Source organism: Callorhinchus milii, unplaced genomic scaffold (assembly GCF_018977255.1).
Source record: "Callorhinchus milii isolate IMCB2004 unplaced genomic scaffold, IMCB_Cmil_1.0 Scaffold4, whole genome shotgun sequence".
In the NCBI taxonomy this organism is placed as follows: Eukaryota; Metazoa; Chordata; class Chondrichthyes; order Chimaeriformes; family Callorhinchidae; genus Callorhinchus; species Callorhinchus milii.
In genome coordinates this window covers 42,296,327-42,313,871 of record NW_024704745.1, presented here as the reverse complement: position 1 = coordinate 42,313,871, position 17,545 = coordinate 42,296,327, and the positions used below count along the sequence as shown (strand labels likewise).

The 17,545-nt window shown below is 41.0% G+C and overlaps 1 protein-coding gene across 1 annotated transcript in view; it reads right to left on the bottom strand.

Annotated features, from left to right (window-relative positions):
- LOC103186406 (dystrophin-like) overlaps positions 1 to 17,545 on the bottom strand; it is a 775,626-nt gene that overhangs the window by 133,754 nt on the left and 624,327 nt on the right. The window contains 1 exon segment of the mRNA XM_042334068.1: positions 2,879 to 3,068. Coding sequence (XP_042190002.1) covers positions 2,879 to 3,068 — 190 coding nt within the window.

The window sequence follows — 17,545 nt, the reverse complement described above, 5'->3', positions numbered from 1 at the left end:
ATTATTTACGTTTGAATGCAGCCATCGTTGCAGCAAAATGAACATGAAAAGCATTTCTTTTATTATGATGTTTCTATGAAGAGCTTGTAAACTTCTCTCTCAGATAGTATTTCATGCCTGGTTTCATTTGGTTTGGGTCTGCTGCACAGTGTAAAATTCTGGAGCACACTTAGCAGATTTTTAGCAGATTGATTCAAACATCTTTTTGTTCGCCTCATCTGATAGTTTATAAAATCATATCCGATAAAATAATCTTGCCTATTTAAAGATTCTCATTCAAAATTGAAAATGTAATAGAAATGGTATTGAAGTACTGTACATAAAACTGCTATAAAACTCTACATCCAATTGCTCTTTCTAGAACATAAAAGATGCTGGATATTTCATTATGCTCTCTCTATTTTCAAGTAATGTGTGAGTAAAGGATTTTTCAGTGAACTACTTGACCATTGCGGAAGAAGATGTCTTGTTCTGTTAGAGACAAAAATAGTATAAGTTTTATGATTTCAAGTTATGGATAGCACACTTTTGATTGAGGCAGAGCAGAAATATTTGATGGCAACTAACTAGTTTTTGATGATTTGTACCTTCATTTCCTGGAAAATGATTTGGGAGAATTAGGAATATGGGAATTGCTAGACGAATAAAGGCCAAGGTCCATCGAATCTGCCTTCTACCATCCTGATACTTACATGATACAATAATGGAGATGTTGATAGCAATTTATTCTGTATAGATTAATAATGGAGATGTTGATAGCAATTTATTCTGTATAGATTAGTCTATAAACACAGTGGAAAACTTTGGGAATCTTAGATCCAAAGTTGCCTAGTTCTTCTAGCATACTACACTTACTATATGTTTGTTTTTTTGGTCAGCCGGGTGTCTGACACATACGGAAACCCATCAGCATGCGGTGCATCTGTTGCTAGTTCTCCCTTGGCACCTCTGATTTATTTACGATATTATTTTGTACTTAATCCAATAGTCTCACCTTTTTTTTGGTCAGCCTGACACATGCGGAAATCCATCATGATGCTTAAGAGTAACCCAAACAAGCTGAAATTTCCATGCATCCTACCTACACAATGAAATCCCAGAGATAGATTGTTGGAATGCGCATTCTCTCCCTGGAGGGACACATCTTCCTTACCTAATTCCAGAAAGTATTAGGTGCAAGTTGGTAAGAGCCAAAGCTTGGGGATCCCAGAGTGTGAGTTGGGGTACTGCTGGAGTCTAACCAGTTAAACCACATAGCTTGCCATTGATGTTGCTTGATAGCAAGCTTTCCTGGTGCTTGTCCAGCTAGGACCACCCTACCCATTAACAGGAGCTGAGTGGGATGACTCACTCCCTGCCCCCAGTGACTGGTCTGCCTTCCAAGTCCTGCTGATGAGCCAGGTTGGCTGTGTTGTCATCAGCAGTGCTGGAATACTGCAGACCTGCCTGGCTCAGGAACCGGACTACTGAGATGGCTGGCTCGATTCTGACATTCCATTGCCAGGCATGTCACCTTGGAGCCAGTTCAGCTCCAAGGAGACACCCTTACCCCATTCATATCTCAAATTACTCATATATGGTTTAATTTGGCATAATTCTTAATACGATTATGTTATTAATAATCAGATTCTCAATACTCATTCTGACAAACTGCGGAAGCAGATCACATCGCACTGGAGTAACTGAGGGTCAGAATGATGTGCTTCCAGTTACTGAAAGGAGTCCCCACTTGCACAACTCGGATTCCTTATTAAGAAATCCTGCTAAGAAACTCCAAATTAGATCTCAATTTACTGATTGGTCTGATTGCATCCTTTCAATTTCAACCCAAAGTGGCCACAGTTCAGGCTTCAATTATGAACGTCTAAAATATGAGCATCAACACCTAACAGAAGTCAAGGAGAAAGGAGGCCAATCACACTAATGCTCAGTGAATACAATTTTTTTTCAAATAGCCTCCACAACCACTTCTGAGAAAATAGAAGGTATTTCCCTCTTTGTTTGCCTGATATAAAATCCAGTAATGTTTCTGTTCTGGGATTATCACATTGCAAAAGGAATACCACCTCTCGCCATAGCAGAATTCAGTGCACTCTCAATAGTTTCTTAAAGTGTAATACTGTTAACACATGTTCTTACAAAACAGGGCAGCTCCAAGAATCAGTTCACATTGGCCAGACAATCAATGACTGCATCCCATACAATCTGCCTATCAATGCATAACAAGTGAATCTAATCTTTGGCCAGTAGCCACATTCATGCAAAGATTGGTGAATTCTCCTAAATGACGCTGCATTTCACAACTAAGGAGCCATGCACCATAGAGCATTCACTACATTACATTGCCTACCCCTGATCCTATTGAATAACATGAAAATAATATAACGTAGCTAGATTTCATTTACCCTCTTTTGTGAAATAATCATTCTGCGGAAAATAACTGAATTCATTTGAAAATAAATATCTGTAAAATACTAGAGACAAAGTTCATCTCAGACAGTTCCCCAAATAATAATCCTTGCATTGGATTTAGCGCCTTATGCAGCTTCAAGAAGACTCAAAGTGCTTCACAGAATACGCTGCAAAATGAATTGACTGTATAGTTTGTGGGGGAAATCTGACAGCCAATTACGCACTTACGCACAGCAGTGTCCCACAGACATTTGTGGATTGAAGTGAGCAAAACATTTTTTTGCCATACACTTAGTAACATTTAAAAACACACTTTAATCACAAAGCAACACTGTTTTTCATGAATTAATCTTTTGATATTGCAAAAAGCTTTTTTTTACTAATCAGACCTAATATGATAATGCTTATTATACTGCACAAGCAAAATGTTATTAACTATATTAGAAACACACTTCACTGCATGTACCTGCCACTGTTTGGTCAGCTCTCGAACCAGCTGGGCATCATCCAATAGTCCTTCTTTGTAGGTGGCGTCCTGCAAGACATTGGCAGTGGTCTCTGCTTCTGTAAGCCAGGCCCGGAATTTGTCCAAATCCAGATAGAACTGCTGCAGCATTCTGAGGGCTGCTTCCAGCGCAGCCTCCCTCTCACTGACTCTGTGGAACCATTTATTTTCATAAGCATTAGCAATCTTCATTAGCACAACCATTTTAGGACACATCTCTGTCCAATTATGATCTCTTATCAATTATGATCTCTAACACCTTCAGAGCAGAATTATAATAATGAGTTAGTGACTGTCATGAACAGAAATACCTTGGGAATTTATCACCATGTAACTTTAACCTATACTAAACCCTCAATTAGGTTTATGTTGGTCCAAAGTAATTACACTTGACATATTTAACATGTGCAAAAAGGGCCTAAGGTGGCTTACATGAATATAACGCCAAACCACAGGATACATCTAAGTCCTAGTATATATAGTATGGTGATTTAACATCCAGATTTGCACATAACAGTACTGATATGCCCAGGAAATAAATGTGATTTGTTCAATAATTGGTTGGAGTCAGTTTGGCTCCATATGTGGATGACTGACTTTGTACTTTCATGTAAATTTCTAATATCATGCAAATGAATGCAAACTGATGCAGCAGGAGAACTGTTAAAAGAACAAAGAGCTGTGACCTTCAACTGGTTTAATGGGAATTCTGACCAACTCTTTCAGGGCATTAGAATCACTGAACGTTTACAGCACAGAAGGAGTGCCTCATCCCATTCCGTTTTGGGAAAGTAAACAAAGATGGAAATATATCTTAAATGATAAATTCTCAAAGGGAAGGAGGAATAGAAACATGTGCAAAAAGTGGAGTCCTGTAGCTCAGTGATTAGAGCACTCGCTTTGCAAGTGAGAGACCTGAGTTCAATTCCAGGCAGGGCGAAACCTTGGGCAAGTTTCCTTACTCCACACGCCTAATAATAATCCCTCCAAAAAAACAAAACAATAATAAATTGGTCATTTTCAATCTACGACTGTTTGTGGGACATTGCTGTGCGCAATTGGCTGCTGCGTTCGCCCACAAACATACTGTCAATTCACTTTACAGTGTGTTCTGTGAAGCGCTTTGGGACGTCCTCCCGACGTGAAAAGCGCTATATCAAATGCAAGGATTATTATTAAGGATTATTAACATAGACACACCGATATTTAAAGTAATAATCCTTACATTTGAAATAATGCATTATCGCAGCATCAAAATGTCTCCAATTGCTTCCCAGGATATACTATAAAGTTGTATAACTGTGTATTTTGTGCCAATTTGTTCCACAAACAGCCACAGAGTGATTGATAATATTTTGGGGGTGGGTGATTGTTGGCAAAGACACCGGGAGAAACTCCCTTAACCAAAAGTATAATTGCAGATGGAAAAACAAAACAAAAGCAAATGGGATGAACAAGATAGATTATCTGAAATTAAACTCACAACCATCTGAAAGCTTATTTCCACGCAACTAGTACTAGCTTAAAAATAATCTTGAATTCATTCTGCAACATAAACTTTGATTTGGCTTTTTAGACTGAGTCATTAATTCTGTATCAATCTCATCTCTTATTCCCTTAAATCCCTTCATCAGTACTGGATCTATATTTACAGAGACCTATACCATGTCCTATACAGTCCCAGTGAAAGAATCAGTTACTCTTTTCAACTTATGGGCTGACAACTTTGCAACGTTTTTCCAAAATGATTAATCCACATTTGCATTCAGTCTCTCACGTGTTTCCGCTCTACTTATATGAAGTGATCCATAGGGAACTGAATCTGAGCAGGGAACCAACTACAAGATGTTACGCGAGTTACTTAATTATGTCACTGGTGTTTTTGGTACAGATGCTGATAATATCTGGGGCAGATACTGTGGGATTCTTAAACTGATACCACTTCATCTTGCTAATTCATACAACTGGAATTGAAAACTGAGAAAGTTCGGGCATCAATGATATTTTCTGATTTGGATTCAATCAAAATTCCAGTTTAATTTCAGCTCGTTGTGAGTACAGACTATATCTGTGTAAATTAGACTAAAGTTATTCCCTGCCATGGAGACAAATGCCGGTTAAAATTCCATTTTACTGTGGAGCTTGATATTGATCTATTGGAATCTGCTCAAAAGGGCTTTTGTTTGCCTTTGAAGGAAGCAGCAATGTCTATAATTTATTCAGTCACGAGGAATGTGCATGGATATTAAAGTGAAGTTGCTTGCATTTAAACAAAGGTAAACTTTCCTTTATTACCAATGAGTAAAGTCAATTGCAAAAAAAAAACACAGCAGGCCAGAAATATGTCAAGTAGGATGGCTTCAACGGAGCTGTATGGGTTGGAAGCCATTTTGTCTGATTAGTAAATGTTCAGTACAGCATTTACCACTGCTGTGAACTTGATCACAATGAATCACAGTGAACTCATTTTGCTGCTGCTGGCAATCTAAATTGTAAAAGTTATAATATGAAAGCAAATGAATCAATTAGCAAACCTTTTGCAGCATGTCTCTTGCAGGCTTCCCTGTTTTTGAATGCTTTCCTCCTATCCTAACCAGTCAGCAACTCCCAAGACAACCTAGGTCTTTAACAGGCTGCAGAGTTACACAAGATCAGCCCTTGTCAATTCCTCTTCCAAATGGTCTCTGTTGAAACTGCCTTGGCTCCTCTCCTTGACGGCTGAACTGCCAACTCACAATGAAGTGAATCACAGGGATGAAGCTATATCATACCACTATGTGGTGTGTTGTACTTTTGTTGTACTTTTCGATGATGCTGTCCAACTAATGTCTTACACTAAGTATTTTCATTTTGCTGAGTCTTATAAAATTAATCACTGGGTTAGCCTTGACAGTGGAGTGGATAGAGCTCCAGCTTTTGGAGCAGCAACTCATTAGTTTGCTGTGTCAAACGGGCCTGTCTCACAATTCTGTGCGATCTTAAATCTTAAGACAAAAAAAATCTGAAAATAGAATTTCAGGCCTCTGATGTGCACATATGTGTACTTGCCAGCAGAGATCACTGAATAGAAATCAGGACTGTGAACCTCCCTGATCCATGGTAATAACCATGGTGAGCTTATGGTTCCTAACTACTGCTTCACTGTATAGCTCAGCAGAAACACGGAAATCATGAAATTCAGCTCGATATGGATAAATACTAATGTAAGCACGTGTTGAGTACAAACGTAAAGGCGTGAAAGGCATTATAATGTAAATTTGATGTCGAGTAATATATGTACCAAGTCCTATGTAATGTATTGTTAATTGCTATTGTAATCTATAGATGAGAATTAATGTGATGTATATAGTAAGTACGAATGTAATGTCATTCTGTTGTTTTGGGGTTAAATTTTATTCTCAGCAATATTTATTTTGTTGATACCCATTCACCCAACTGTCACAGATAAATAAAAAAAACAAGCAGACGATCCTTTGCAATTAATACAATTTTGTCACATATTCAATTGATTTTATTATGCCCCAAAGTAATGAACTATCAGATTTAAACACTAAGTCAATTAGACAGCACACAAATATATTTTGGCATCTGGTGAGCACTGGGGATGATTAGTTCTGTACCGCACAAGCAGGCAGCTTAAAGAAATACATCAAGAAAGGCTTGCAACATTCTTTACCCAAGTCCTGGATGAGAGCCAACTTTCTACAGTCGAATGTCAGCAAGAACGAGGCTCTCCTGATTGGCTTGTGCCAGCGCCTCCACACCTCAGGCGCTGGCAGCATCAGCATCCAAGGATGCACACTCCACCTCACCAAGGCAGTCAGGAACCTGGGCGTCTTGTTCAACCCTCAAATGTCCTTTCTCCCCCACATCCGTGCCATAACTCTCTCTTCCTTCTCCCACCTCCACCACATTGCTCGACTCCGCCACTGCCTCACCCCTCAGGCTGCTGAAAGCCTCATACATGCCTTCATTACAACCAGGTTTGACGTGCCAATGCCCTGCTTGTTGGCCTTCCCAACTCTTACCTCCACAAGCTGCAGATTATCCAGAACTTTCTCTCACACACCAGGCTCCGTGACCCCATCACACCCACCCTCACCCGGCTCCACTGGCTCCCCAGCCCTCAGAGGATCGAGTTCAAAATTCTCGTTCTCATCTTCAAGGCCCTCCATGGCCTTACCCCCTCCTACCTCTCCGACCTGCTAACCCCTTATCAACCTGTCCAGTTCCTCTGCTCAGCAAGCTCTGGCCTGCTCCATGTCACCCACCCGGCCCACCTCACCATCGGCGTTCAGACTCTCAGCCTCTCTGCCCCCACCATCTGAAACTCCATCCCACATTCCCTTCGCCACATTCCTCCCTTGCCTCCTTCAAGGCACGCCTCAAGACCTTCTGCTTCGACCGTGCCTTCAGCCACCCTTCTACCCTCTCTGCCCTATACCCTCCTTGCTCCCAAACCTCCCGCTTGGATCCTAATCACTGACTGTTCAGCGCCTTGGAACATCCTCCCGATGTGAAGGGCACTTTACAAATGTAATTTTGAATTGCATTAGCCATTTCTAATAACAGTAAATAAAAATAAAACACTGAACATATCTGCTTGCATTATTTTAGTTTTTAACTCCCAATTCCCAGCTCGGGTCCAAAAACCCGTGACAGTCCAGCGTCCTGGGATGTCTTTCCGATGTGAAGGGCGTTACAAGTGTAACTTGTTGAACATAGATTGTGTCAAGCATCCCCACATTTTGAAGTATTTTTCAACACTGGTTTGAAAATAAGAAGATGAATGGTCTACTTCTTTCAACTGTATATATGAAACAACCACTGTGCACTAGAAAAAAATTAAACAGACAATACATTTATTTTAAAAGATCCTGAATAACCTGTTTTTTTCGAGCATTTGTCTGTTAAACTCAAGGAGGCACCTGGTAATTTTTTTTGTGGCTAAACACATTTGTTAGCATTAATGATGTATTAAACACATTTGTAAGCTGTCCCATAGCATTTGCTGGTGGAGTCACTGCATAGGGTTAACCTGGGTCATTTATACCCAGAAGAGTCCAGGTTTGATCCCCATCCTGTGAAGAATTAGCTGGGAGATATCAAAGCCTGTTCTGGACTAATGAGGGAACAAAGCCAGAGTTTCAATTCCTGATCACTGTCCTGTGACTCCTGCTGAAGGGCATGTACATGTGGGGCAGTTGAGGCTAGGATCAAACTTAGTTATAATGTCCCCCCACCCTACAATCAACACATATTGTCACATATGAGGAAAGGCTACTTGGGAAAGAAAGCAGGGACTCCGGAGCGATAAGCAGCACCTTCAGGAAAGGAGAGGAAACATATTATAGGCTTCTCATTTAAAAAAAAGTTCAATGGTATAGTTTGGTATCTTAGACATATAGGAAGCAATTGCAATTGTCAGCAATCAACACTTCACCATCATGTTACTGTTTCAATCTGTAAGGCAATATATCAAGTAATATATGTATACATTTTATACAGGGGGGCCCTGTGATTTTGAATTGGATTTCATCTGCAGCAAGTGTCTGCAACTCAGGAAGCTCCAGCTGAGAGTAGCTGAGCTGGAAGCCGAGGTGCAGACACTGCGCTCCATCAGGGACAGTGAGAGGTTCCTAGATAGTATGATGGAGGAAGCTATCACTCCCCTGAGGCTCGGGAGATGCTTGCATCTGGTTAATGCTCAGGGACAGGATGGTTTCATCAGTCCTGCAGATAATGGGACCCCTGAGAGAGGGGTGATGGAGCCTTGGGCTTCAAACGTGATCAACGGATGTGAATATTTGATGGACTAGACACCTCAAGAGGTGGTCGCCCCACCCCACATACTGAGGGTTCAGAAGGAAAATGACTGGGTGACTGTCCAGCATGGTAGGAAGAAGGGACGGGCTGGGCAGAATGCCCCCAATAGTGTAGCTCTCTCAAACCAGTACTCTGTACTGAACATTGAGAGTGTTGATATCTCCAGGGAGGACAGTATAAACCGAGTGGTGGAACAGGGGGACATAGGTAACAGGAACAATGCTGTTGTCATAGGGGATACAACAGTGAGAGGTATAGACCGATGTTTCTGTAACAGAAGAGGGGAGTCAAGGATTGTATGTTGCCTACCTGGTACAACAGTCTTAGACATCGCAGAAAGGGTGGATAAGAATCTTCAAGGGGAAGGAGAACATCTAGAAGTGGTGGTCCAGGTGGAGATCCATGATATTGGTTAAAAAAGGGCTGAGACTCTACAGGGTCAATATCAAAAGCTGGGGAACATACTAAAGAATCGAACATCCAAGGTGGCCATCTCTGGATTACTCCCTGTGCCTCGGGCAAATAAGTACCATAATGGCAGGATCAAGCATATGAATGCTTGGCTGGAGAAATGGTCCAGAAAAGAGGGCTTCAGGTTTCTGGATCATTGGGACCAGTTGGGACCTGTATCATATAGATGGGTTGCACCTAAACAGGGCTGGGGCAAATGTGCTTGCAGACAGGCTACCTAATGCTGTATGGGAGGGTTTAAACTAGTTTTGAGGGGGGAAGGAAATGCAAAAAACGAAGAGCTATAAAATGGAGGAAAAAAACAGGGGGGAAGTGCAAAACAGGTCAAGTCGGTCTTGGAGTGCCTGTGCCTAAATGCACGGAGTTTAGCAAACAAGATTGGTGAGCTGCAGGCTCAAGTGGTCATAGGGGGATACGATGTAGTAGCAGTAACAGAGACTTGGCTCAAGCAAGGACAGGAATGGCAGCTGAATATTCCTGGCTATAATGTATTCAGGAGGGATAGGGAAGGAAAAAAAGGAGGGGATGTGGCAATGTTAATCAAGGACCCGATTATAGCCGTGGAAAAGGTCGAGGTCCTGGAGAGCCCCAAAACGGAATCTATCTGGTTAGAATTAAGGAACAAAAAAGGAGCTGTTACGCTGGTAGGGGTATACTATAGACCACCAAATAGTGGGAAGGAAATAGATGAGCAGATCTGCAAGCAGATCTCAGACAGATGCAAGGCCAATAGAGTCGTGATAATGGGGGACTTTAATTATCCCAACATAGACTGGCAAAACAACAGCGCAAAGGGCAAGGAGGGGAGAAATATTCCTAAAATGCATACAGGACAACTTTCTTGATCAGTACGTTTCCAGCCCAACAAGGAAGGAAGCAGTGCTAGATCTAGTTCTGGGGAATGAAGTTGGGCAAGTGGAGCAGGTTTCAGTGGAAGAGCATCTGGGCAATAGTGATCATAACATCATTAGATTCAGAGTGCATATTTAAAGAGACAAGGAACCATCTAAGGTGAAGATATTCAACTGGAAGAGGGCAAATTTCAGTGAGTTAAAAAGGAACCTTGCCAAGGTGGACTGCAAAGAAAGATTGGCAGGTAAAACAACTGAAGAACAGTGGGAAGTCTTCAAGGATGAGATAGCTCATTCCCACAAAGGGGAAAAGTAGAGCTTCCAAACCTCTATGGATGACGAAGGAAATTGTACCTAGAATGAAGCAGAAAAAGGAGGCATATGACAAATGTCAAACCCAAGATACAGAAGACAACCAAATAGAATATAGGAAGTGCAGAAGAGGTTTGAGAAAGGAAATAAGAGGGGCAAAAAGATTATACGAAAAAAGGTTAGCAGGTAAGATTAAAGGGAATTCTAAAATATATTAAAAACATATCAAGACAAAAAGGCTGGTCAAAGCTAGGTTGGACCCAATTAAGGACCAAGGGGGAAATCTTATTGTGGAGGCAGAGGGCATGGCTGATGTGCTGAATGAGTACTTTGCATCTGTCTTCACAAAAGAAGTGGATGCACCAAATGCCGCAGTATCAGAGGAGAGGGTAGAGGAAATGGATAGGATAAGTATAAACAGAGAGGAAGTACTGAAAATGTTGACAGGGCTGAAAGTACATAAGTCGCCCGGACCGCAAGGGATGCAGCCAAGCTTACACTGTACAAATAGCGGAGGCTTTGGCTACAATTTTTCAATCTTCGTTGGACACAGGAGTGGTGCCAGAGGACTGGAGACTGGCCAATGTGACTCCCTGTACAAAAAGGGACAGAAGGACAAACCTGGGAACTACAGGCCAGTCAGCCTAACATCAGTAGTGGGGAAACTCCTGGAGACTATAATCCGGGACAGAATAAATCTTCACTTAGAAGAATATGGGTTAATTAGGGACAGCCAGCACGGATTTGTTAAAGGCAAATCTTGTCTAACAAATCTAATAGAATTTTTCGATGAGGTAACGGAGAGGGTGGATAAAGGTAGTGCAGTTGATGTAGTTTATATGGACTTTCAAAAGGCATTTGACAAAGTGCCACATGAAAGACTTGTAAGAAAGATAGAAGCCCATGGTATAAAAGGGAGAGTGGCAGCATGGATCCAGAACTGGCTGGGAGACAGAAAGCAGAGAGTTGTGGTGAACGGCTGCTTTTCTGACTGGAGGGAAGTGTACAGTGGCGTCCCCCAGGGATCGGTATTAGGACCACTGCTCTTCTTAATATACATAAATGATCTGGACTTGGGTATAGCAAGCACCATTTCCAAGTTTGCGGACGACACAAAGTTAGGTAGGGTAGTAAACAGTGAGAAGGATAGGAGCCAACTGCAGGAAGACATAGACAGAATGGTAAAATGGGCAGACACATGGCAGATGAGTTTCAATGTGGAGAAATGCGAGGTAATGCATTTTGGTAGAAAGAATGAGGGGAGGCAATACAGGCTGGTAATACAATCTTAAGGGGGGTAAAAGAACAGAGAGACCTGGGGGTGCAGGTAAATGAATCCTTGAAGGTGGCAGGACAGGTAGATAAAGCTGTAAAAAGGGCATATGGGATACTAGGCTTTATAAATAGGGGCATAGAGTACAAGTCAGGAGGTTATAATTAACCTATATAAAACACTGGTTAGGCCTCAGTTGGAATACTGTGCCCAGTTCTGGGCAGACACTATAGGAAGTATGTTAAGGCATTGGAAAGGGTGCAAAGGAGATTTGTGAAGATGGTACCAGGAATGAGGGACCTTGATTATGAGGAAAGGCTAGAGAGCCTTGGATTATTCTCATTGGAGCAGAGAAGGTTACGAGGAGACCTAATAGAGGTCTTCAAAATCATGAAGGGATTTGATAGGTTAGAAAGGGAAAAACTGTTTCCACTGGCGGGTGTGTCGGTGACTCGAAGTCACAGATTCAAAATAGTTTCCAAAAGAAGCAGAGGAAAGGTGAGAACAAATTTTTTCACGCAGCGAGTTGTTCGAATCTGGAACGCATTGCCTGAAAGGGTGGTCAAGGCCGATTCGATAACTAATCTTAAAAACGTGGTGGACGGGTATTTGAGGAGGATAGGTTTGTAGGGTTAAGGGGAAAAAGCTGGGGAGTGGGATTGACATTATTTGCTCTAATCAAAGAGCTGACACAAACTCGATGGGACGAATGGCCTCTTTTTGTGCTGTACAATTCTATGATTCTATGAAAAGATCTGTCAAACCAACCCGTGGGAACTCCGCTCTGCTCCAAAAATAAATTGTGTTGGAGCAACGTTCCTGCGGGACACCATGATACATGTTTGATCACTGCCAGGACTCAGCATTTCCAATATTTTCCCATGTGAATCCAGATTGTGCACAAGATCAAGGTAAGACAAAAATATTAAATGTTTCTTCTGTCGAAGAGCCTGTGAACTACAGCAGTTGAAACAAAAACTCCCAACATATGTACTAATAATCCCTCCAAAATACAAAAATAATAAATTGGTCATTTTCAATCTACGACTGTTTGTGGGACATTGCTGTGCGCAATTGGCTGCCGCATTTGCCCACAAATATACAGTCAATTCACTTTACTTCACTTTATTCTGTGAAGCGCTTTGGGATGTCTAGAAGACGTGAAAAGCACTATATCAAATGCAAGGATTATTATTATTATTTTTGGTCAGCTCGCAGCAAAGCTCATTCTATCAACGATCAGTATCAAAACAATTCTGTACATAATGGATGTGAGATGCATTATTATTCTACCATAATGGCCCATGTTATCATGACCCATGGGAGAACAGATTAAATGAACATGCTTTTAGTCTGTGTATATTTAGAAATAACCATTAAACAATTTATTATTAAGTTATCACCTCAACAGCTCATTTATGGTACGTTTTCACCCCATGGGGTTATGTGTTCAGATCAGGGAGATTTTAAGACAACTACAATAGTTAAGTGTCCAATAAATTAGCCCTTCTGTATTCATTTTGATTTCAGCATTTGCTTCATCCAAAAGTATTTATCGGTGACAAGTGTTTCTTCCTTTCAAGATTTTAATTATTTGCAATTGATTGCTTAATTATAACTAAAAATACAGAGATTATTTTGATTGTGATGTTCAAAGCAAAATTATTTTAAGCACCTCTGTGATGTAATTTGGTTTCACTACAATAAGAAGATTACATTGTGGGATGTTTCTCCTACTGTGTAATGGAGTGAATGGAGACCTAAGGAGCAACTGTCTTAAAATTTGATGTGAAAAGACAGATTGGCCGATCTCCCTCTCCTTACACCCATCCCGAAAAAAAAACATGCATCCCTAATTCACTGGCTGTACATTTCTAGCAGCTGAATGTGTATCACACCGACACGTAGGAAATCCGTGATCAATTTATAATAATAATAATCCTTGCATTTGATATAGCGCCTTATCACATCTTCGAGAAGTCTCAAAGCGCTTCATAGAATATAGTGTAAAATGAATTGACTGTGTATTTTGTGGGCGAAACGTGGTAACCAATTGTGCACAGCACTGTTCCACAAACAGTTGTGGATTGATTGACCAATTATTTTTAAAGAATTATTAAACATATGTGTTTCCACAAAAGAGTTTCACAATGGTATCACTGGAAAACAATATGCAACTCTAAATATTTTTTGTTTCACATTAACTTATTTTAATTACTTGTGGCATGCATGACATATGGCATAAAGATGAGTCATGATGGGATACAATCCATAACCCACTTGTTAAATTGAAGGTGAGACTCTATCCTCCTTGGGAGGGAGGTAAGCGACGTCTTCTCGGAGCTGAACTGGTTCCAATGTGACACGCCTGGCAACAGGATATCGAAATCGAGCTAGCCCTCTGCGGTGGTCTCGGTAGTCCGGTTCCTGAGCCAGGCGGGTCCGCAGAACTCCAGGCACTGGTGATGACAATACAGCCAACCTGGCTCATTGGCCAGACCTGGACGGGCAGACCAGTCACTGGAGATAGGGAGTCATCCCACTCAGCTCATGTTAACCCTGCAAGCCAAAGTCCTAACTGGTAGGGTGGTCCTAGCAGCAGGAAAGGTTGCCGGACAGCAATATCAATGGCAAGCTATGTGGTTTTAGCTGATTTGACTCCAGCAGTACCCCAACACACACTTTGGGGTCCCCAAGCCCTGGCTCTTGTCTACCTGTCCTTAATACTTTCCGGCGTTAGGTAAGCAGGATGCATCCCTTCAGGGAGAGAGTGCACATTCCATTCCAATAATCTATCTCTGGGATTTCCATGTGTAGGTGGGATACATGGAATCTCAGCTTGTCTTGGACACTCTTAAGCGTGGTGAAGGGTTTCTGCATGTGTCAGACACCCAGCTGATCCAAAAAAGGTAAGACTATTGGACTAATTACAAAATAACATCAGAAATAAATCAGAAGTGCCAAGGGAGAACTGGAAAAGGACATGCAACAGATGTACTGCATGCCAAAAAAATCTAATATTACAACAGCAAGAGGGCAAACAGGGAAGAAGTTAAAACTTTAAGGGATCCTAATGGATCCAAAAGAGTTCAAATAAAGGCTATCCAACACTCATTGGGAAGCTCCAGGAGCTTAACAAAAGTGAGGCATGTTCTAGATAGGCTGAATAGGCTGAAAACTAGTGACTACCTCTGAGTCGGATGAACTATACATCAGGGTACTTCGAGAGATAATAGAGGAGATTTGTGAAGTACTGAAGATTGCCAAATCAGTTGATTTCAGCTTCCCACAAATCACTCACCTGCTCTGTGGGGCTCTGGTTAGTATAAGAAAAACGATTTTCATCTCAAAACTTGTGTAAATGAATACAATTTCAAGGTAGATTGTAACACGAATTCTGGAGGTGAATAACATTCTGAAATTGGTAAGAGTGGATATGACATGTCATGTCATACTGAGAGCAATAAAATGTTGCTTCTATTTGCAACCGGGAGCTATAATTTGTTTAAAAAACCTTTGCAGCACAATAACTGGTTTGCAGATCAGTTTAAAACTCGGTCCCTTTGATTCCATTTGACATCCTAATAATCATCACATCTTTGGGCTGAAATCAGTGTGACAGGGCTGGACTCTGCTGCTTCTTTCAATTATTTCACATTTATAGAACTGATGGTGCTTCAGCAGACAAGTGTATAGCAGTAAAGTTTGCAGTGTTTCGAAAAGATTCCTTGCATTACCTATTGCAAGCAACACATCATAAAACACCTTACATTTCTTCTCATTGCATGAGTATCATTGTGCTGAGGCCATAAGAGTAGGTGGTGTTGCATGGACAGGGTATTATGGAGGCGAACGTGAAAGCCAAATTTGTGCACAGCAATGTCCCACAGACAGCTGTGAAGTGTGAACTATTTTGTCTGGAGAATTGTTGGCTGGGACACAGGGAGAAACTCCCTCCTCTTTTCGAATAGTGTTATGGGATCTTTAATGTCCACCTGAGCAGGCAGACAGGATGCGATTTAAAGTCTGATCCAAAGGATGACACCTCCAACAATGCAGTGCTCCATGAGTATTGCACTAGAATGTTAGCCTAAATTGTGAGTTTGACTGAAAATCGGATTCCTACTTACTGCTGGGTAACCAGAGGCGTGTGGAGTAAGGAAACTTGCTCATCGATACGCTCTGCCGGGAATCAAACCCAGATCCTCTCGCTTGCAAGAGAGTGCTCTAACCACTGAGCTACAGTACTCCTCACAAATGCCACTTTCTTAATATATGTAGCTTTGTATTTTGGATCTTTTGGAAACGGGGACCAGGATTTTAAGAACACATACCTGGATTTTTTAGTCTGTAGTGATTGAGCATAACAAGAGCCTCTAAAGCATCGCTCTTCGATTCTTACTCCGACAAGCCAGAAGAACTCTTCTCACCTTGGTTTGACTTTGACACATTTTTCCCACTAAACCATCTGGATGTGAGTGCCTAACAATTTCATTCAATCAAATGTGACATTAAGGAGAGGATTGACGTGCCTAGATTTTTTCAACATTGGCTTGACCTTTTTACAGGCAGATTTGAAGATATCTTTGTCTTCTTAATACAAGCTCAGCTGGTCAAACAGCTTTCAATAATTCAGCACTCTCACTGCCTGGCTTTACGCATGAAAAATGGTGTGTTACTAAAGAGCTGACGTTACCTGTGGAATTGTAACCCAGCACGAGTCACTACCTCCAGATGAGAATGGGAGAAAAAGGAAAATAAAACTCAATTTTGGCTTGGGTTGTGTTAGAAAGGAAAAGATAATTCCCGATTACTCCAATAAAGAAGAACAAAATCAATGCTGCCCTGTAGATCAGCTCAAAAAAAATTCTATTTTTTACAGGAGATCAGCAAATCAGATTCACTCTCACTTCACTTCCACTCGAATGAAAAAAATGATCTTCTGGGCTCTGTGAAGAATCACTTCACACAAAAGAAGATTTGTTAAAAATGAATATTTTGGACACTTAAAGGGGTAAGTACTTTGATAGTGCATTCCCTTGGCCGTCTTGCCCTTTAATATGACACTGATCTCATATATATGACAATGATGGAAATCTACTGTAACTTTGTACTTGGCATAAACCTTTTATAAAACAGATTCCTTATCGGTTACAGAAGAATTGCGAATGTCATCATTATTGGCAAAAAAGAAAGCTTGTTTGGAACTGTAAGTTACCGTTTTGATGCCTGTGTCTGGTTATAGTGTTTGCAATATTACCACAAGCCACCGTTTATTTATTGCGGGTGCCGATTGTTAATGTTTTTTTCAGGTTTGTTGGAAGTCAGGGTTGTAATACATTTAGTCGAAATGTTGGAGCACCTGCTGAATCTGTTCTCTTAAGATTGGTTGGTTCCACTGTTACCTGCAGCACATTGTTTTCACCCCAGCAGCATAGTTTTATACTCATAAGGTTGCTAAATCAGAAAACGATCTTACAAAAATACTTCTGAGAGCCAGCAAAGGAGCATGAGTAGAGAAGGACAATGTGAGTTTTGAAGGTGAGGCACAGCACACCATCCATCTACTGTTTGGCACTTGATTGGCTTCATATGTAGAATTACGTAGAGTAATGGAAACAGGAAATTTGGCCCAATTAGTCCATTGCTCCTGGACAAGAATTATAAAATAATAGATGAAAATCGTTTGTCCAGGGGTTCGAACAATGGCTCTGCTTTTATCACCGAGCTACTTGATGTACTAGAATTTTGACTAATTTGAATCACTTTACTTTGGCCAGCTTGTTTTCATGGCTAAATGGAGGCTTCAACACAGTGATGAAATATTTATTTACAAATGTGAATTTTCTCTTTCTAGCAAACATGTACAAAAGGAAAATGTCCTTTTTTAGATGA